The sequence below is a fragment of the Neomonachus schauinslandi genome, chromosome 2, assembly GCF_002201575.2.
Source record: "Neomonachus schauinslandi chromosome 2, ASM220157v2, whole genome shotgun sequence".
NCBI classification, from domain to species: domain Eukaryota; kingdom Metazoa; phylum Chordata; class Mammalia; order Carnivora; family Phocidae; genus Neomonachus; species Neomonachus schauinslandi.
Genome location: NC_058404.1, coordinates 20,926,340 through 20,949,093, shown reverse-complemented (window position 1 = coordinate 20,949,093; position 22,754 = coordinate 20,926,340). Strand labels below are relative to the sequence as shown.

Below are 22,754 nucleotides of genomic sequence, written 5' to 3'. Positions count from 1 at the left end.
TTGTAAATTTTGCTCCCATCCTAACAGAGTATTTGTTCCCTAGGGCTGTCATAATGAAGTAACGCAGACTCCTGGCTTAAGCAACAGAAATGTATTTTCCTCACAGCTCTGGAAGCTAGAAGTCTGAGATTAAGGCGTTGGCAGGGTTGGTTTCTTCTGAGCCTCTGTCCTGGGTTTGTAGGAGGTTGTCTTCTGATATCTTCATATGGTCTTCCCTCAGTGCCTGTGTCTATGTTTACTCTTAGCAGAGTACCAGTGATATCGGTTTAGGACTCACCCTAATGACCGCATTTTATTTTAAAGATTTTATTTATTTGAGAGAGAGAGTGAGCATGAGATGGGGGAGGGGCAGAGGGGGAAGCAGGCTCCCCACTGAGCAGGAAGCCCTATGCGGGTCTCAATCCCAGGACTCCAGGATCATGACCTGAGCCAAAGGCAGTCGCTTAACCAACTGAGCCTCCCAGGCACACTAATGACTGCATTTTAATTACCTCTTTAAAGACTGTACTTCCAAATACTGGAGGTTAGGACTTCAACATTTAAATTTAGGAAGGAGGAGGGAACACAGTTCAGCCCATTTACAACAGACTTCAGGTAAGTTTAGATACCTAAATTTATCTGAAGTGTATGTGATGGAGAAGAGGCTGCGAAAGCGGAATTCCAAAATTATTTTCGATGTACCAGTTAACCAATTTGACAAGGTACTGGGGGAAAGTCATTCATAATAGCAAAACAAATAAACAAGCAAAAATAAGAAATAAGCCTTGCTTATTATTATTGCTTATTGTTAACAAGCAAGACTTACATGGAAAAATATAACTATGTGATTATAACTAAATAAGCGTTAACTATGTAGTTATACACACACACACACACACACACACACACATTTAGGTAGCCAACATTTAGCAGAAGAGTATTTGATACAATATATACCTGGGAATGCAGAATTCTAAAACTGTTGTCCTCATAGCAGCATTAACCAATTATAAAATATAATGGGGACGTAAAAGTAGACTTGAGTAAGTTGAAAGCTAATATTATAACATTCCTGGGTGGGAAGTCTCAATATTGTAAATATGACCATTCTTCCCCCAAACATGAATTCAATGCAATCATCATCGAAACACAATAAAGTTTTTATGGGGATTGACAAGCTGATTCCAAACTTCATCTGGAAGAGAAAATGTACAATGATAATTAACAGAAGAACAATGAAGCGGGCCAAAACAAATGGCAAAACATGCTATAAATCAATACTGATTAAAGCAGTCTGATAGTTCTATAGGTATAAATAAAGAGATCAATAGAATAAAACAGAATGGCCCCATGTACATATGTAATTTAATACACGAAAAGCCTATTTAAAAGATGGAAAAAGGACCAATCATTTAACAAATAATAATGTGACATTGACCATCCAATTGGAAACACATAAAATTAGATTTCTAACTTGTGATACTAAAAAAAAAAAAGAAAGAAAAAATGATAGATGGGTTTAAAAGACCAAACTAGTTGGATAATTGGAGGCAGAAAAGACCTACCTCACGAGATACAAAACCCAGAAGCCATGAAAGAAGTTACTGAAAATGTAATTGCCTAAACATTGGTTGTAATTGTTTGCAGAAAGGCACCGTTAGCAAAACTAAAACACCAGAAAAGGATTAGAAGAAAATGTCTGCAATATGTATAACACCCCAAGAGCTTACGAACCAGAATATATTAAGATTCTACTATCGTAAGACAATAATGAAAATAACTCAATTTTCAAAAATAGGCAAATGCAAGTGGCTAATAAAAACATGATAAAACGCTCATTCTCAATAGTAACAAAATGAATGGGAATTAAAAGAGCATAATGAGGGGCGCCTGGGTGGTTCAGTTGGTTAAGCCTCTGCCCTCGGCTCGGGTCATGATCCCAGGGTCCTGGGATTGAGCCCCTCCGGCTCCTGGGCTCCCTGCTCAGTGGGGAGCCTGCTTTCCCTTCTCCCTCTGCCCTCCCACCCCCTCCCCTGCTCGTGCTCTCTCTCTCAAATAAATAATAAGTAAATAAAATCTTTTCTTAAAAAAAGAGCATGAGACACCTACCCCACCCCACCCCACCCCAGGTTGTAAATATTGACTAGCGTGACTGGGGGGAGAGGGGGCTGCTCCAAAGGAGAGCAGAATTGGCTGTCAACAGGGACAGCTTTGTAGAATTGGCAGCGTTCACCAAAAATATGAAATACCATGGCCTTTGGCTGAATAATTTCACTTCTAGGTATCTATCTTATAGAATATTCATGAGCATCAAGATATTTGGATCACAATAGTTCCTGCAGTATTTTTTGTACAATAGTTTTTTAAACAACCAAACTAGTTATCAACAGGATAACAGTGAAGTTATGGTGCATCTTGCCTCTGGAATACTTCATAGCTAGCAGGAAGGGTAGGGGACAAGAAAAGGCATTTTTATTATTTTTATCATTTTCTGTCCTATATAAGTCTGTGGAGGTTTTAAGTATCTTTAAATGTGTTGAGTAATTTTGACAAAAATTTTTCTTTAAATAAAAGAAAACAGGTGGAACAACTGAGTGCAGCTCTTAATGCAAGTTCTCTTCCTGTGTGGGGCCATCTGCCCGCTCTGCCTCGTCAACGAGCTGTAGGGGCTGGTGGAAAGAGCTCCTGAGTGAATCTGGACTCTTCTGGAGTCTGAGGCTTCCAGGGAATCCTCAACCTTCAACTGGATCAACAAGAAACGGTGATTACGCACTGCCTGGAACAGAGTAATTTCCTAACAAATTCTTATTACTTTCCAGAAACTGGCGGTGGAATACAAAATTTAATAAGACACAATTCCTGCCTTCGAACTCATAGAATAGTGCAGGGGAAAGAGGCATAACCAGATTCACAGCTAAATTCTGCCTTTTGTTCTAAATGCTACGATAGAAGTTTTCATTACCAGAGAAGGGCTAAGCCCAGCTGGGAGGGGGCAAGATCTGAGCCAAGTCTTGGAGGGCAGGGGAGGCCAGGATCTGGGGTGTGGTGAGAGGGCAGGCAGGTGTATAACAGGGGAGGGGGCTATTTGGGGCAGCAGGAACCACAGGAGCAGTGGACCCACAATGATGGCTGGGGGTGGGCGAGGGCAGTGTGCTGTTAGTGTGGAGGGCATGACAGAGAGTGGCACCGAGAGAGACAGCTGGAGAGGCCAGCAGGGCCGTGAACTCGGGTGTCCCAGCCTTCCCAGAGGGCTTTTGAAGAGTTTCAATTGGGTTCGATTTTTAGAGTATCATTCGCACATAGATGTAATTGCTGCAATTGTTGGGGTGCAAGAAGGAGGGGCAGGGAGATCAACGAGGAGGCTGTGGAGCGAGGAATGACAGCAAAGAGGGGTGGCCTTGATGCAGTCAGCAGGTAGACCAGGCAGGGCCTGGAGACTGGGGAGTGGGGGAGAGGAGGTGTAGACTGAACCCAGGCTCGAACACTGGGTAAGAGTGAAGTTGTCAGTGTCATGGAGTCAGAATGAAAAGGGATCTCCGTGGGGGCAGACCGGGCAGATTTGGCACTCCTGTGTGTGCTCCCCAGAAGGAGACACATCCCATTATGGTGGTTCAAACGCTTGTCTTCACGCCGGGATCCACTCTGTAAAACAGCAATGAGGTCTCTGCCGTCGTAATAGGACACACCTTGTAAACACATGTGGAAATAATCATCTAGTTCACTGCCTCTACCAAGGAGAGAGCCCAAATCTAGAGAGGCGGAGGTTGTTGAGGGAGGAGTGGAGAGTTTGTGGCAGTGTCAGGACCTGAGCCCTGATCTCCCGTATTCCCAGGCAACTGTTCTCTCCACCGCCCCCAAGGAGCGAAGCGGGCCCCAGAGCTGGTGACAGTAGGTGGAATTCTTGCTTCCTCCGGCATGAAGAGGCGGCTGAGCACTGGTTTGTGCTGAACTTCATGCCTTCAGTGCTGAGGGAGAAGTCCCCTTCCTGTTATTTTGAATCAAGCTCACTTGAATGGTAACGTTTGAATGAAGTGGGCTAGAGGTCCAGGCCCTGCTCCTCACCTGGGGGAACGTACCTGCAAGCTGCTTGGATCATAGGAGTCTGCAAGCTCAGAAACCTATGACCCTCTCTGCAGAGGGGCACATTAACGCTAAATCCTCCAACCCACCACAGCCCGCCTCCTGCACACCCCCCTCCCGCCGCTATTGCTTCGGTCTCCTCCCCACACTACTCCCACAGCGAAGCTACCCCTCCAGCCTGGCCGGCCGGCACTACCCAGCCAGGTCTTGCTTTGTGCCTTGGTCCACGCTCTCCTGACCACAGGCCAAGGCCCCCTGCACTCCCCTCCTCTGTTTGCCAAAGTCGAGCCCTAGCCGGTGAGTTCCCATCTCCTCTAACCTGCACTGATCGCTCACCCCTCTGAACTTTGCCACTAGACCATGTAGCATTTAATGATCTGTTGGTTGGTTTGCAAAACTATTTCCTTTTCCTTTTAATCACCTCCTCAGCATGCTTTGAGAAGCTCACAGAAGGGTCCATGGAGCACCAACGAACCTCTCTGGGTTGCCTAACCTGAAGGGGCTGGGGAAGAGTTTGCTAGAATTGAGGAGCCTCCTGGAGAATATGGATAGTACATTTAAAAGAAGCCCAAGGTGCTGATTTTGAATCAGAAGGAAAGATGTGTTTGTTTGTTCGTTTTTTAAAGATTTTATTTATTTATTTGACTGAGAGCACAAGCTGGGAGAGCGGCAGGCAGAGGGAGAAGCAGGCTTCCTGCTGAGCAGGGAGCCTGCTGCAGGGCTCCATCCCAGGACCCCAGGATCATGACCCGAGCTGAAGGCAGACGCTTAACAGACTGAGTCCCCAGGTGCCCCGGAAAGATGTGTGTATGTGTTGGGGGGCCAGAGGCACTGATGCTGTTACTTGGAACTCTTTTCTGGCACAGTCCCTCCTGCACACCCAATTGAGTGTCGTGTAAGGCAATGGGACTTCTGAATAAAAAGGCCTGAGTCCTTTCTCCAAAACTTCTGCTGGAATACTGAGGAAGGAGCTGGCTTGCTGTGGGTCCCTCTGATGGAAGGCCAGCTTCCGCATTTGGGAGCCCCAGGGTTCTAACATCTCCGCGGCCGGTGCCCAGCAGGAACAGGGCTGGGTGCAGAGCCCATCTCTGGCCAGACACAGAGCAACAGCAAAAACCGCTGAGGGCAATGGTCTTGTTAGTGCAAGTGGCGGACCTGGGAATAAACAAATATTTAGGGGGCACTTTTTACAGAGCATTCCAGCTCTGTCTGAGAGTGCTGGTGACATTTGGATAATTGTGGTTAAACATGACCCCATCGGCACCTGCAGGATTACACTGGGCCTCGTTGAAGTCCGTGAACTTGATGACACGCACAGGTGGAGAAATTCTAGGAATGACTGTTGTAATTGACATCTTGCCCTGAGCCCTTCCCCAATGCACACGAAAAAGCGCCTCTCTCCACTGCTCCGCCAGGGGGCAGGAGAGGTCACATTACACAGAATTTAAAAAAAAAGAAAAGAAAAACTCAACTTTTCCCCCAAACTGCTTTCCACCTCAGGAAACAGAATCCTCCAGCTGTGGCGTCCCAGACGCCCGCCCCGACACGCCCCTCGCCCGCCACCTCCCCCCTGCGCCCTTGCCCTTGCCCTGTGCCGTCGGGTGCTCCTCCGGCCGCGGTCCCAGCACCTCTGCCCGCGCGCCCTTTGCCCTGAAGATGAAGCTTTGGCTGCTGCTTGGTCTTCTGCTCGTGCACGAAGCGCTCGAGGAAGGTGAGTGACCCTGGGCGGGGACTACCCAGTTTGTGCCTTCATTTAGCCTCGATTCCCGACCGAGGCCCTCCCGCAGCCGACAGTCCTCCAGCCAGCTCTTTTTAGAACTTTTGACTTTCCAAGGCTTGGCTTTGGCCCTGCCCGGTGCACCTGCCTCTTCTGACCCCCCTCTCCACCTCCCCGGAGCTCCCCCGGGAATAGTGGCCACTACCCCTTCCCTTAGGGTCCCCACTAGGACCGCCCCAGCGCTCCCCGAAAGCCCTTGGCGGGCAAATCGAGCATCCCCCGCCAGCGCCTGGTCCAGTCCCCAGTGTCAACGTGTCTTTCTGGGAGGTGGCGGCGGGAGCGCGCCTTCCCCCCGGATCTCCGCTTCTGAGGGCGGTGCCACGCAGGCAAGGCAACTGCTGGATCTTTGGCAAAATTTGAAGTGTCCTCCTCCTAACTGCAGTCCTTGATTTATTTCGTATACGACCTTGGGCTTGGATCCTGCAAGATCTACCTAATCAAAAACCAGCAGCTGTTAACACTTCTTAACTGATTGGGAAAAGATGAAGAAAGTGCATTTTTGTACAGCATATGGGCTTCCTTGTGCCTCTTTATTTTTTTGAGTGTGTGCCTGTCCTGGGCTCAACTTGTTGTTTAGACTCACAACCAGAGTCAGGCTGTGTGTGTGTGTGTGTGTGTGTATTCTTGTATCTATATCTATGTTTATATACGACTTTAGCATTTGTGTTGTTGGCCCCAGTATTCAAACAGTGTTATTTATTTGTACAGTACATTTGGCGCATGGGTACATCCTGGTATCCTGGAACCTTCCGTGGAATTCCTCAGCTACAGACACGATTTTTTGCTTAGTTTTGCTTGAAAGCAGCTTTTGCTGTTATGCAATCTCACTCTGGAGCCACCTCAACCTGGCTCACATTTTATGAGCAGTTCCTGTATTTCCCCATGAAATGGAAGCATTTGCACCCCAAAACCACAGTCTAGTTTGCAAAGTTCAAGATGGTCGTTGGGCTTGAACCTGAGGTGAGGACCCTCCAGCCCCAGAGACTTGCTGAATCAAGTGGAGGCAATGTTTCTGCACCAGGAGCTTCTGCTTGGCAGGAGGTCACACTGTAAAATGCACTATTAAAAGGCTCCTGGCAGGTCCTTGTATGTGACTGCTCAAGTGTCAGAAATGCAGAATCTGGTTTTTTTTTTTTTTTTTTTTTAATAGGGCAGGAGATGGCCAGACAAAATAACTTCAAATAGCCCACTCACTTGGTTATAAAGTTCACCCACAATGCCTCCCTCCCAGGGTCAGGAGGCAGGCTCACCCACTGCCTCCCAGATCCTTCCCAGCCAATATGTGTCCAGACTATGAAGATGATTACAAACATCTGCCTGAGTCAGTTAGCAGCTGTTTAAGTCAAATGTAATTCATATAAACAATAAAACTTTACGAGCCAATCAGAGAAAGTTGAGCACAAAGACTAGTTTAAAAGAAATAATTGATATATTTTAGGTGTGTTACTAGTACTGTGGTTTTGTTTTTAAAAGTATACATAGACTAGTTATCAAGAAAATATTGATTCCATAATTAGAAAAGTAAATCTGGGGCGCCTGGGTGGCTCAGTTGGTTAAGCGACTGTCTTCGGCTCAGGTCATGATCCTGGAGTCCCGGGATCGAGTCCCGCATCGGGCTCCCTGCTTGTCAGGGAGTCTGCTTCGTCCTCTGACCCTATCCCCTCTCAGGTGTTCTCTCTCTCTCAAATAAATAAATAAAATCTTTAAAAAAAAAAAAAAAAGTAAATCTGCTTCATTAAGTTATGTAACTGTTTTCCTAAACCTATTAAGAATGTCTTTGTGTTTTGTTTGTTGTTTGTTTTGTTTTGTTTTTTTCTTTGTTGAGGATCATGTGGCTGGCTGGGCCAGGAACCCGCCAAAGAGAGAGGCATATACAGAAGCCCTTCTAGCGCCAGTCTCTGATGTGCAGGTTGGAATATGCTGCACCCTGTCCATCTCAAAACACACACTGCAGACGCAAGGCCCATGACTTGCCTTGTGCCTCTGCCTTTTGCTTTTCTGATCATTTCTAGAAAAGGTCTTCTAACGGTAGAAGGCTTCCCTGAAAGCACATATTGGTTGCACATATTGGTTCTACATCTGCTCTACCCCAGTGAAGGTTGCCTTGCCTAAATCTGGAAAGCTTTGTTTACATTTTTAGAAGTAGTGTTATTTCTTCTCGTGAAGAGTGGGAGCCCGAAGCGCACACACAGCTCAGGTGGCAGGAAAGTGAGGCATGAGGACAGGTAATAAACAGCTGGAGAGCCCCTTAGAGTCAGGCACGGCGCACCGGCTTGTCAGCATTTGTATAGAATATGTGCCGCTGTGTTTCCTCATATGGTGGTGGTGTTTTTGCATAAAACATAAAATCACAAGCACTTACCAATATTTCATTTACATAAATATTTACATAAATACTTGGTTTGAATATATAATATTTAATTTAATAGATCCATAAAAATGGATTTGTTATTTGTTTTGTTGAATTTACCCCAGGCCTTTGTCAATGCTAATGTGATCTTCAGTCTCACGTGGGCTTATTTTGTATTCTGTGGAAGGTTCTCGCTCTGGGAGGACTGCCCAGAGTTGTTGTGATGTGCAGACAAAGCAGCCAGATTTTTAATGGAGGCAGGGAGGGAGACATGGCCCATGATTCCTCAACCAGGACCCTAGTATTTTTGGGTCTCAATGTATTCCTTGGAAAAGGAGTATAAAAATTAGATATAACGAAAAAAGAATTGTAAAAAGTCTCACCGTAATGTTTCCAAGCATGTGGGATCTTGGCCCATATGTTTGACATACAAAATAATCTTTGATCCTTAGAGCCCAAAACGAGAAGAGTCTGATGACAACAGGAGAGACTGGGCAGTGTGCCGCCCAGATGAGTGAGTCCTGAGGATTGATGCATCTCCCTGCACAGGGTTGAAAGGCCCTGACTCTGTGGTGCCCATAATCTAATGGGGAAGACAGAGAGTGGACAAACAAGAAAAGATAAAATATCAGGAAGGGCTAAGCGGCATGAAGAATCAATAACCAGGATATATTGGTTTCCTAGGCCTGCTGAAACAAAGTACCACAAAGCAGGTGGCTTAGGACAACAGAAGTTGAGTCTCAGCCAGTTCTAGAGCCTAGCAGTCAGAAATCCAGGTGTCCACAGGACCGTGCGGCCTCTGTGGCACTCGATCTTCCTGCCTCTTCCTGGCTTTTGCTGGAGCTCCCGGGCTTGTAGCTGAACTACCCAGAAGGCTATCTCTGTTGCACGCGGTGGTCTGCTCCTTATGTGTCTTTGACTTCACGTGGCATTTTCCTCTGTGTGTGTCTCCCTTTTTATTTTTTATTTATTTATTTTTTATTTTTTTTAAAGATTTTATTTATTTATTTGAGAGAGAGAGAATGAGAAAGAATACATGAGAGGGGAGAGGGTCAGAGGGCAAAGCAGACTCCCCGCCAAGCAGGGAGCCCGACGCGGGACTCGATCCAGGGACTCCAGGATCATGACCTGAGCCGAAGGCAGCCGCTTAACCGACTGAGCCACCCAGGCGCCCTCCCTTTTTATTTTTTTAAGATTTATTTATTTATTAGAGCAGGTGGGTGGGGGAGGGGCAGAGGGCGAGAATCCTGAAGCAGCCCACTCCCCCTCCACTGAGCACGGGGCTCAATCTCATGACCCTGAGATCATGACCTGAGCCGAAATCAAGAGTCAGATGCTTAACCGACTGAGCCACCCAGGCACCCCATGTGTCTCTTTTTATAAGGACAGCAGTACATTGGATTGGAGGCCACCCTAATGACCTCATCTTAACCTGGTTACAACCGCCAAGATCCTATTTCCAAATAAGGTCACACCAGGGGGTACACCACATCAGGGGGTAGGACTTCATTGTGCCTTTTTGTGGGCACAAGTCAACATGTAACACAGAGTCTGAGGGTAGAAGGGCCATGGAGGGAAGTGAAAGCATGGCTTAGACAGGAGAGTCAGGCCTGCCCAGAGAGAGGATGCACATGCAGCAGGTGTCAGGAAGAAGAGGCGCGCAGGCCAAGGACATGGGGGCCAGTGCGGCCTAAGAACCGATAGGTGGGAGACAGGAAATGGCAAAGCCTAGTAGGGCACAGGAAGACTCTGGACTTTATTCTAAATTAGATGAAGTCACTGGAGGTTCTTGAGCAGAGGATTGCCCATGATGTGATCGAAGTTTTCAAAGGTAGGAGTGCTAGGGAGGAAGCTGGGAGTTTACAAAGGGAGCAGTTTTAATAGTTTATGTGCCAAGTGGCTTGGTCTAGCATGGCTGCGGTGGATGTAGGCACTTCTCCCTACAGACTAGATTTGGCTTCTATGAAGCCGAAAAGATTTGCTGTTGGATTTGATGTGGCCTAGGAGAGAAAGGAAAGAACCATGTGTGACTCTGAGGTTTTTATCCTGAGCAGCTGGGTGAATAGAGTTGTCATATACTGGTAAAGGCACACTGGGGAAGGAGCCAGACTGAAGGGACCTCCAGAGGTCGGTTTGGACACGTTCAGTTTGAGATGCCTACTAGCTTTCCAAGCGGCAGCACTGAGTAAGTGGCAGAATATTCCGATCTGGAGTTTAGAGGCAAAGTCAGGTGAGGACAAGGCAGCAGGTCTCGGCATATAAATGCTGCTGGTACCCAGGGGGCTGTGTGAGGCCACTTAGAGATTGAGTGTCGTAAACGATTGAGGTGAGTTGCAAGGATTAAGCGCCTGGGACTCAGGTCAGGCAGGCAAGGAAGACAAGGAAGGGCTGCCAAACAGACTGAGAAGGAGTTGTCAGTGACGTTGGTAACAACAAGAAATCAAAAACAAAGCGCTGTGTTTTAGGAGCCAGGCAAATAGAGTGCTTCGAGAAGAGAGTGATCATTTCACAATACACACAAATATCGAATCCTTATGTTGTACACCTGAAACTTATATATCAATTACATTTTTAAAAAAGAGCCATCAGCCCTGTTCTAATGAATATTGTAAAGAATGTTTCAAAGTAAGGTTTTTATTATTATTGAAATATAGTTAACATACAGTATTACATTGATGTCATGTGTACAACATAGTGATTCAACATTTATATCCATTATGAAATGCTCACCACCATGACTGCAGTTACCATACAAAGTTATTTCAGTATTATTGACTATAGTCCCTATGCTGTACTTTACATCCCGTGCCTTATTTATTTTGTACCTGGAAGTTCGTACCTCATATTCGCCTTCACCTATTTTACCTGTTCCCTGGCCCCCTCCCCTGCTTTGGTAACCTGTAGACTATTTCTTGTATCTATGAGTCTCCTTCTGTTTTGTTGTGTCTGTTCATTTGTTGTTTAGATGCTACATATAAGTGAAATAATACAGTGTTTGTCTAACTCTGTCTGACTTACTTCACTTAGCGTAATACACCCTAGGTCCATCCATGTTGTCACAAATAGCAAAATTTCATTTTTTATGGCTGAGTACTATTCCGTTGTTACATATAACACATATTTATCCCTTCATCTATCAAAGGACACTTAGGTTGCTTCCAAATCTTGACTGTTATAAATAATGCTGCAATGAATGTAGATGTGTATATATATTTTAGAATTAGTGTTTTAATTTTCTTCAGATAAATACTCAGAAGTGGAATTGTTGTATCATATGGTATTTCTATTTTAGATATTTTGAGGAAGCTTCATACTGTTTTCAATAGTGGCTGCACCCATTTTACATTCTCACCAATGGTGCATGAGGGTTCCTTTTTCTCCACGTCCTCGTCAACACTTTTTTGTGTTGTTGATTTTAGCCATTCTGACAGGTGTGAGGTGATCTCTCACTGTGGGTTTTTTTTTTTAATAAAACCTTTTTTTAAAGATTTTATTTATTTATTTGTCAGAGAGAGAGGGGAAACAGCGCAAGCAGGGGGAGTGGCAGGCAGAGGGAGAAGCAGGCTCCCCACTGAGCAAGGAGCCCGACGCAGGGCTCGATCCCAAGAACCTGGGATCATGACCTGAACCGAAGGCAGATGCTTACCCAGGCGTCCCTCACTGTGGTTTTGATTGGCATTTACCTGATGGTTAATGATGTTGAACAGCTTTTCGTGTGTTTGTCGGCCATCTGTATGTCATCTTTGGAAAAAATGTCTATTCAGGTTCTGTGCCCATTTTTTAATCAGACTGTTTTTTTGGTGTTGAGTTGTACAACATCTTTATGTATTTTGAATATTAATCTCTCATCAGATACATAATTTGCAAATATCTTCTCCTATTCAGCAGGTTGCCTTTTCCTTTTGTTGATGATTTCCTCTGCTGTGCAAACCTTTTCAGTTAGATGTAGTCTCAATTGTTTATCTTTCCTTTTGTTGCCTTTGCTTCTAGAGAGATCCAAAAAAATATTGCTAAGACCGATGTTTAAGAATTTACTGCCCGGGGCGCCTGGGTGGCTCAGTCGTTAAGCGTCTGCCTTCGGCTCAGGTCATGATCCCAAGGTCCTGGGATCGAGTCCCACATCGGGCTCCCTGCTCCGCGGGAAGCCTGCTTCTCCCTCTCCTACTCCCCCTGCTTGTGTTTCTGCTCTCACTATGTCTCTCTCTGTCAAATAAGTAAATAAAATCTTTAAAAAAAAAAAAAAAGAATTTACTGCCTGTGTTTTCTTTTAGGAGTTTTATGGTTTCAAGTCTTACATTTAGGTCTTTTATCCATTCTGATTTTATATAATGATTTGTATATTGATTTGATTTTTGTATATGGTGTAAGACAGTGGTCTAATTTTATTCTTTTGCATGTAGCTCTCCAGTTTTCTCAACACCATTTCTTGAAGAGACTGTTTTTCTCCCCATTGTATATTCTTACCTCTTTTGTCATAGATTAATTGACCATATAAGGGTTTACTGCTGGATTCTCTATTCTGTTCCACTGATCTGTTTGTCTTATTTGTACCAGTACCACACTAATTTGATTATTGTAGCTCTGTTGTGTACTTGAAATCTGGGAGCATGATACCTGAAGTTTTGTTTTTCTTTCTCAAGAGTGCTTTGGCCTTCTAGGGTCTTTTGTGGTTCCATTCAAATTATAGGATTATTTGTTCTAGTTTGGTGAAAAATGCATTGATATTTTGATAGGGATAGCGCTGAATCTGTAAATTGCTTTGGGTAGTATAGACATTTTAATAATATTAATTCTTGTAATCCATGAGCATGGTATATCTTTCCATTTCTTTATGTCATCTTCATTTTCTTTCATCACTGTCACAGTTTTCAGAGTATGTCTTTCACCTTTTTAGTTAAATTTATTCTTAAATATTTTATTCTTATTGAGGCAATTATAAGTGAAATTGTTTTCTTAATTTACATTCAGCTAGTTTATTAGTGTTATAGAGACACAACAGATTTCTGTATATTAGTGTTGTATGCTGCAACATTACTCAATTCATTTATCAATTCTAGTAGTTTTTTTGGTGGAGTCTTTAGGATTTTTACGATGTTTATATCTTCCAGCTGGATTGATGCTTTTATCAGTATGCAATACCCTTCTTTGCCATTTTTTACAGTCTTTGTTTTAAAGTCTCTTTTGTCTGGGAGTCCCTGGGTGGCTTAGTCACTTAAGCATCTGACTCTTGATTTTGGCTCGGTTCATCATCTCAGGGTGATGAGCATGGAGCCTGCTTGGGATTTTCTCTCTCCCTCTCCCTCTGCCCTCCCTTCCCCGCTCACACTCCCTCGCTCTCAAATAAACAAACTCTTTTGTCTGATATAAATACTGCTATCCCAGGTCTTTTTTTTTTTTTTTTAAATCTCCATTTGCATGGATAATCTTTTTCCATCCTTTCACTTTTGGTCTGTGTGTGTCTTTAGCTCTGAACTAAGTCTCTTATAGTCAGCATAGAGATGGGTCTTGTTTTTTAATATAATCACTTACCCTATGTCTTTTGACTGGAGCATTTATCAACATTTAAAGTAATTATTGACCTATATACTTACTGCCATTTTTTTCATTGTTTTCTGGTTGCTTTTATAGTTCTTTCTGTTCCCTTTTTCATCTCTTGCTTTCTTGAGATTTGATGACTTTCTTTAGTGCTATGTTTAGAAATCTCTCTCTCCCTTTTTTTTTTTGTAAAACTTTTCTAGGTTTTTGATTTTGGTTACCATGAAATTTATATATAACATCCTATGTATATAGCAATCTATTTTAAGTTAACTGTTGCTTAAGTCTGAGCACATTCTAAAAGCAGTATGCTACATTTTTACCTTCCCCACGTTTTATGTATGTGACATCATATTACATTTTCTTTGTGTGTGTATCCACTAAATAATTATTGTAGATATAGTTGATTTTACTACTTTTGTCTTTTAACCTTCACACTAGCCTTCATAAGTGGTTGGTCCACTCCGTTTATTCCATTTGCTTTTACTGGTGAGATTTTTTCTTTCATAATTTTCTTCCACTTATGGCTCTTTATTTTTCCTCTTTAAAAAGGCCCTTTAACATTTCTTACAAGGCCAGTTCAGTGGTGATGAACCCTTTTAACTTTTGTTTGTCTGGGAAAATTTATCTTTCAATTTTGAATGATAATTTTGTGGGGTTGAATACTCTTGATTATAGTTTTTTTCCTTCAGCACTTAGAATATATTATACCACTCCCTTCTGGCCTGTGGGGTTTCTGCTCAAAAACCAGCTGATAGTCTTTTGGGTGTTCCCTTGTACACAACTAGTTGCTTTACTCTTGCTGCTTTCAAGATTCTCTCTATATATTTAATTTTTGACATTCAATTATAATGTGTCTTGGTATGGACATCTTTGGGTTCATCTTGTTTGGGGCTTTCTGTGCTTCTTGAACTTGGATGTCTGTTTCCTTCCCCAGGTTGGGAATGTTTTCAGCCATTATTTTTCAAATAAATTTTCTTTCCTTTTCTCTCTATGCCTTCTGGCAACTCTATAATGCAAACGTTAGTATGTTTAACGTCCTAGAGGTTCCTTAAGCTATTCTTATTTTTTTAAATCTTGTGTGTTATTTCCAGTACCCTGTCTTCCAGATCACTGATCCATTTTTCTGCATTTTCTGCATTTCTGTTATTGATTCCCTTTAGTGTATTTTTTATTTCAGTTATTGTATTCTTCAACTCTGGTTCTTTTTAATATTTTCTTTCTCTTTTTTGAAGTTCCCACTGTATTCATTCATTCTTTCTCTGAGTCCAATGAGCATCTTTATGACCATGACTTTGACCTCTCTATCAGATAGATTGCTTATATCTCCATTTTGTTTAGTTCTATCTAAGGTTTTGTCTTGTTCTTTTGTTTGGAATATATTCCTCCGCCTCCTCATTCTCTCTCTGTGTTTGTTTCTATGTTTTAGGTAGATTAGCTACATCTTCCAGTCTTGAAGAACATGGTGCCATGTAAAGGGTGTCCAGTGGGGCCCAGAAGTGCTATCCTTCTTGGTCACCAGAATCAGACATTCCAGGGTCACCTCGTGTGGGCTGCAGGTGCCTTCCTGCTGTGGCTGGAACACAGCTGCTGTGGGCATACTTTTGGGTGAGGCTGGTCATGTGGGAGTCACTTTGGGGGTGCACTGGTCCTGGCAGAGACCACCGACCTGGTGCAGTTGGGCAGGAGCTGTCAAAGTAACATCTTTGTCCTGGAGTAGAAGTATTTATTCTTAGAAATTGGTATTTTAAGAAAATGATACTTTAAGAAATGGTAGGAGGGTATTTTGGAGTGGGGTTCTCAAAGCGAGTAGGGAAAGGAAAGCCTCTCATCTTTACATTTTCATCTCCCAAGTGTCATTGCTTTCCCACCTTCTCAGCGTCATTCTTGGGGAAGTGCATGTATTCTTCTGGGGTGTTTCATGAGGAATCAAAAAATTCGAGTAGAGCATGTTCATCAGTTTATATAACTCAATGGGGAAGCCCTGAGCTACTCAGCAAATTTATAGTGTGGTTATTTTCATGTGACCCTCACGTCAGACCTTTATCCTTAACTGTCCATGGGGAAAAAAAGGCAAACAGCTACAGATCTTTATATTAATGACTGTATTCATATCTAGTCCTCCTCTGAGCAGCTGTCAGTGATTCTGCTAGTGAATTTGGTTTTTTTCTTTTTTAACTCCTCCAACATAATTCTACAGAATTAGAGAGGTTAATAGGTCACCTTTATTTAAAGGTTTGATTGCAATCCTCAATTAGTACTGAAGGATTACAGTCCTTTGTCCTGCTTACTTCTTGTTTTATAACATTTATTCATTTATTTTGGAGACAGGCTTTTCAGTGTCTCTTCACTTAGGGATTCTAATGTATGCCTTGGAAAAGCAAAACCAGCCCTTCCAGGAAGTTTGTACTCTTCTTCCTGGAATCATGTTCTGTTTGATTTGGAAATTCTTGTCAAAGCCTGGGGCATATCACACAAAGAAACCATTTAGACAAGGGTGCTATGCATGAGGTTTGTGCAAAAGAAGAGGAAGAAGAAGGAGAAGGAGAGGAAGGGGGAGGAGAAGGGAGAGGAAGGGGGAGGAGGAGGGAGAGGAGGAGGAGGAGGAGGGAGAGGAGGAGGAGGAGGAGGAGGGGAGGAGGAAAGAAGGAAAGAAACTGTTACAACATGTCTTTAAGTGAATCAAAAGACAATAGCATGAACCAGAGAAGACTCTAGACCTGGCATCCAAGGGTCTGTTTCTTTGCCAGCTTCTTAGTGACTGGGGTGAGCTACTTGGCATCTGTGATCTCAATTATTTCACCTGTAAATTAGGAAGAAGAATAACTGCTTTGTTTCCATTACAAATTTATCATGGAGATCACCATGAGACATTGTCACAAGACAACCACAAAATAGCAAGTAGCACTCAGCTAGCACTTATTTACTATGGGTCAGACACTATTCTCAGTATGTTAAACGTATTAACTCATTTAATCCCCACAACAATTGATGAGTTAGTCATTATTAACATATAATTCTCAATTTACAGATGAACAAGCTGAGAGAGAGGATAGATAACTTCCCAGTGTCACACACCTAGTAAGTGACAGCTAGGACCTGAAGTCAATAATGGCATTTAATGATTTGTGAATTTTACCACCTACTTCTCTGTAAAATATACTACTATGCTATCATCTCAAAAATGTAATGGTAATGGGCTTTCACTTTTATTTATCTATAATATGATTTTTTAGACCATAGGAAAATAATTTACATAGGTAGAAAAGTCATATTCTTTAAGAAGTTAGACATGGAATTTGGGAATCACTCAGTCCCAGGTCCGTCTGGATGCCTTATGGGGTCGGTAGGCTGGCTGTCATTTTTATCAAACCATGGACCAATTCCATCAGTCAGGCAGCTGGACCAACTATACAGTTAGATCAGTTGATATTGTCTATTTGGTGAACAAGTCAGATTACTTTGCAGGGATAATACCACATTTGGATGCATAATATCCATAATTAGGTAATCTAATGTTCCTGAGTAACAGAGTCCCACAGTATCTGAGAGCTTAGAAGTCAAGTGAGTTGCACTGGTTGTCTAAATTCCATAGGATTTGCAGAAAGTTGTGGTCCTTTCTGATAGCTTGGATTCCTGTTACATGATAAAGAAAATACATCAAATTAGACTTCAACCCAGAAGTCCATGAATCCCATAGGCACAGTGTGATCAAAATACCTGTGGGGCACAGATGATGGATGTCTAATGGTACACTTTAATTTTCTACCTTAAGTAAAGTACTGTGATTTTTCCTTTATTGCAAAACTGAAATTTATGTTCACAACTGATGTTGCTGGATTAGCGTGCTCATGGTGATCCAATATGTTCCCAGTGGTTACGGTGCTTCTCCTTCTAGAAGGCTGGGGAAATATGTGCATGTGTGCCACTGCCCACCCTCCTCTGTCATTAGAACTTTGGGGGTAAATAAGCCAAATGTGCTGGATCAGGGGAAGACTTGGCAAACAGCAGGTTCAATAGCAGGCACTGGGGACTCGCCTTGGAGACTGGTGCTCAAGAACACAACTCTGCTCCCTGGAAGGACTGAAGAAGTTCAGCAGGGCGCATGACCCAGAGAAGCTAGAGTAGAGGAAGGATGGGAAATAACAAGAGACTCAGACCTATGGAAAGAAGGAGGGGTCTCAACTGGCCCTGAAGTCATGGAAAAGAACAGGGCTTAGGCACCAAGACATACAAGCCCAAAGAAGGCAGCATGCTGAGGAGTTGATGTTGATTGATACTGGGTTCAGAGTGGGATTGGTTCCAGAGTCTGGCTCAGCTGAACTAAAAGTGGAATCTAAATGGCTCCTGTTTCAAAGGGCAAAGGGCGACATGCAAAGGAAGCCAAGTTTATCAACGCAGTTGAGTCCAGATCAGCTGAATCTTTAGTACGTAAGAGTATGGCTCCATGAAATGCTCACAAACTGTGCACACGCCTGTAACTAGCCCAGATCAAGAGAGACTGTTCCTGGAAATTGCCCTCATGTACCCTCCTGGGCTCTCACCCCTTCAAGGAAAATTACTACCTGACTTCTAACCTCAGGGATTCAAACATGAAGTTTCTGAAAATTGAGTTTCTGATATTTACAAATCAGGAAATCTGCATTTCTGCCATCCTTTGAGGTTATCAGATTCAGCAAGTGTGGGCATGTACTCTCTTAAACAGGGGTCTCCTGAAGCAGGAGGATCTGTCCCTTAGGGAGGGCATGGCCTCACCAGGCCCACTTGGCTTACCTTGTTTGGTCACCTGCCTGGCCCACTGGTATATGAGCTTGCAACTCTTACCTTTTTTCTATTTCTTGATCCCAATTTCAATGTCTTCATACTTTTGGCCACCCCAAGTCTTAAGTACACCAGGGTATTATTAGATAAATAAATACATCAAAAAGGAAAAGATTTTCTCCTGATTTATCACTTTTCCTGCAATTCCCTCAGTTGGCTCTGCAATTCCCTCAGTTGGCCAAGCTTTGTGTGGCTATCTATTCAAAATATATACAGGATATTTATCTATGTATAGTGAAATAAGCACTTGGAATAAGAGTCAGAAGACTTCAATTCTACTCTTACATTCTGCTCCTAACCAGCTGTGTGCAACTTAACTTTTCAGGGTCTCCTTAATTTTTTAAACCTATAACATGAGAATTTTACCTAAATGACTCTCAGGACCCTGTAAGTTGGGATATTTGGTAATTTTGTGGGTATATAGTGAGGTTGCCCTTGAGTTCATGCAGGCAGAAGGGCAAACTGAAACTGCTTGGTTTTCTTCTTGTCCTTGCTGGGTGGACACAAGTCCAAGGCTGTGCAGGCATGTGGGACATTTGAGGTTTCTGGAGCCCAGAGGCATAACAAGGGAAGGGAAGCAAGAGCCCTCCTCCCTGGATGCAGGCAATAAGGGGTGAACTGTCTATAGAGAAAGGAAAAACAGAAATAAAATGGACTCAAAGTAGGTCAGCTTTTTTATTATCACCCTTTGCCAGGATTATCAACAGTGTTGGTGATCAAATAATCTTCACCCCAAAATATTTTGTTGGCTAAGTTCTAAACCATTGCTACAGTTTCTGTTGAGCTTTTAATAACTTATGTGGAAGTTTTAAATGAGCACAGGTTTGGGGCCCCTGGGTGGCTCAGTTGGTTAAGTAGCCAACTGGATTTTGGCTCAGGTCATGATCAGGGTCATGGGATGAGCCCCCTGTCAGGTTCCTTACTCAGCGGGGAGTCTGCTTGAGATTCTCTCTCTCCCTCTCCCTCTGCCCCTCCCCCGGCTCATGCATGTGCTCTCTCTCTAAAATAAATCTCTAAAAACTAAAACTAAAAAGTAAAAAATAAATGAGCACAGGTTTAGGACTTACTCCTTCCTAAGCTTTGTATTATATATGGACGTTGTCCACCCAGGTACACACAGACTCCACTGTGCACACTCATTTAGGAGAGAGTTCGTAGTGGTTTGGACTCTTCTGAGTGTGCTTATGGTTCATTTTGTGTCTGCATTCCCTGGAGATGACATATTCCTGCATTTAAACAGTAAATTCAGAATGATCAATGAGAGCCCCAAGACCGCAAGGATGGAAAACAGCCTTGAGCGCCTTTGAAGGGCTTTGCCCTTCTCTGTGACCCCTTAGACATTGCGAGACAGGGTGAACTATAAGGAATAGTCTTGTTGTTTGGTAAGTGTGAGTTTTAGTTCATATGTGCAATATTTTGCTGAATTTGAATAAAATCTTTGAAACTGAAATATCTTCCCTCTCAGTGACTATTGTTTTACAACTAAGGAATAAACCAAGAAAATAATGATTATTCCTGAAAATAATTTTCATGTAGGAGAAGAGTTTCAAAAATTTGCCTGTTTTAGGTGTGGAATCCTCTGGTTCATTACGACTTGAGTGCATTGTTCTCTCCTCACGTTTGTACTAGTTACTGACCAACAGCCTCCCAAGAACAAGCGTCCAAAGGAGCCGGGAGAGAATAGAATCAAGCCTACCAACAAAAAGGTGAAACCCAAAATTCCTAAAATAAAGGACAGGGATGCAGCTGATGTCACACCAAAGACGCAGTCTATAATGATACATATGATGGATAAAGGCCGCTTCCAGAAACCTGCTGCGACCCTGAGTCTGACGGCAGGGCAAACTCTAGAGCTTCGATGTAAAGGGAACAAGATTGAATGGAGTTATCCCACCTATCTTGACACCTTTAAGGACTCTCGCCTCAGGTGAGCATTTATTTATTTATTTTTACTTGCGTTGGTCAAGGGTTTAGTGTTAAATATTGCATTGTTTCTGCCATCCACCACTTCACCCTAATAGCCTATAAAAAAATGAAAGCTCAATGAACAAAAGCCATAGATTTTATTTCTTTGTCCAGTTTTTTTTAAATTATTGCAAATACTATCCACATGGGTTAAAATGGTGAAATTTTATAGGAAGCCAAAAGACAAATAATTGAAACCATGATGCATAGATATTGAAGAATTCATACCGTAAAAATAATGAGCCCAATCACTGCTTTCTGTTATTTTTTTATGTAATCATATTGAAAACCGAAATGACCTAACAGGAGATGCCTATAAGCACGTTGAGGAGAAGCCAACTTACACTGATTTTGAACTTTTCAACTGCTTCTGGTTTGTGTTTACTTTCCTGAGTATGTGCGGTTCATGTTCAGAGCCTCAGCTGGTGAGAGGGCCACATTGGAATGAGTACCTTCTGGAGCCTGTGTTTCTTGCGCAGGAAAAGTGGTTAAGGTGATGTTTAGGAAAAGTGTTAAAAAGCAAGAACACGGGGGCGCCTGGGTGGCTCAGTTGGTTAAGCGACTGCCTTCGGCTCAGGTCATGATCCTGGAGTCCCGGGATCGAGTCCCGCATCGGGCTCCCTGCTCAGCGGGAAGCCTGCTTCTCCCTCTGACCCTCCCCCCTCTCATGCTCTCTCTCTCTATCTCATTCTCTCTCTCAAATAAATAAATAAATAAAATCTTTAAAAAAAAAAAAACCAAGAACATGGACCACACTTCAGTGGGTCCTGGGAGGACCCCGGGGCCTTAGGGGCTGGGGGTCCAGTGCATCTTTGCAGGGGGGTCCGCTGAAATCACTGGGTCTCCATTTTCTCATGCACAGAATGAAGGGAATCCAACTACATGATTTCTAAGATTCTTTCCAGCTTTTTCTTCATATGATTCAGGAAAAGGAATCCATGCAGGATATTGTCTGGAATGACTTGAATGGAGAAAGAATGAGCATCTCAGGCATCAAAAATTCTGTGTGTTCCTGACAGGTTCATTTTCCACACAAACTCCACCCCCGCACATCTTCCCTTCCCTCCAGGACACCGGCATGTACTCAGCGGCTGGGACACTCAACTGGGGAGCACCCTTGCCTCCCCCAGCCCTAACTCCCCTCATGCCCCCACATTCTCTTAATCCGTGAACCTGTCCAACCACAATGTGGCCACTCACCTCCAATCCACAGTAACCACACCCAGATGTCCTCCTGGGCTCCTTCTCACTGCCACTGGGCTGAGGTCTTAAAAATGTGGATCTGAACATGCCTTTCCCCTACTTAACGGGTAGGGCTCCACTGGGGATAAAGTCCAACATTTTCACCTGGCTGATGAGATCCTCCTTGAACTCAGAATCTCTCTAGCGTCACCTCTAATCTCTAGATTAGTATCTGCTTTCACTAGCCTGGGCTCCTGTAAGATCATCAAATGTGCCCTGCTCCCTCTGAGGCCCCTCTTCACCTGGCTAACTTCAGCCTGCGTGTGGCTCTCTCAGGGAAGGCTGGGTCCCACCTCCTGGGGTTCGCTTTCCCATATCCCGGGGTGCATCCTCTTTTGATCTCTCTTTATGCTTATGTCTCCTTTTTTTTAATCTGTGTTTTTCACAGGGCTTAACTGAGTCCTTGGCATTTAGCTTTAGCTATTGGATGACTAGACAATCTTCTTCCCCTTCTTACACACATACACCTTAGAGAATAAATAAATCGAAATATATACAAGTAGTATCTCTCCATCTCTCTACCTCTTGTATTAAGACTCATATTTTATTCTGAAGATACTCTTCTGGCTTTGGGAGATGTAATAGTGTAGAGTTTTCCTTGAGGAATATTGGGTTGGATGAAGAGTGGTGTGTGTGTGTTTGTATGTATGTATTAAAGTATGTGTGTGCATCCCCTGCTTGGGACAGATCTGGAAAGATTTACTACCATTTACTACCTTTTAAATGATTTAATTTCTAAAGTGAGATTTATACACTTTTTCAAAAAAACAGAATTGAGCTATTTTAAATCATTCTGAACAGTTAATCTTTGACTTACAATATTTTAAAGCTAGATGATTTGGCCCTTGAAGATATAATATTTTCTAGAAGTATTTTCGAAGTTGTATTAGCCACAATATGTTTGAAAATATCTTAAGGACTCAAAGTAAAGTGAACATGAATCTGAATTGAAGAGAAATATTTAAGAGCTAAAAACCCCAATTTTGACTTTGTAACATTAAATTG

The 22,754-nt window shown here is 43.1% G+C and overlaps 1 protein-coding gene across 1 annotated transcript in view; it reads left to right on the top strand.

The window, feature by feature from the left end:
- Positions 1–5,606: 5,606 nt before the first annotated feature.
- PDGFRL (platelet derived growth factor receptor like) overlaps positions 5,607–22,754 on the top strand; it is a 63,404-nt gene continuing 46,256 nt past the window's right edge. Inside the window, exons 1-2 of the mRNA XM_021694190.1 lie at positions 5,607–5,770; positions 20,172–20,469. Of these exons, the coding sequence (XP_021549865.1) occupies positions 5,716–5,770; positions 20,172–20,469 (353 nt within the window). The 5' untranslated portion in view covers positions 5,607–5,715. The remainder of the gene's footprint in view (positions 5,771–20,171; positions 20,470–22,754) is intronic.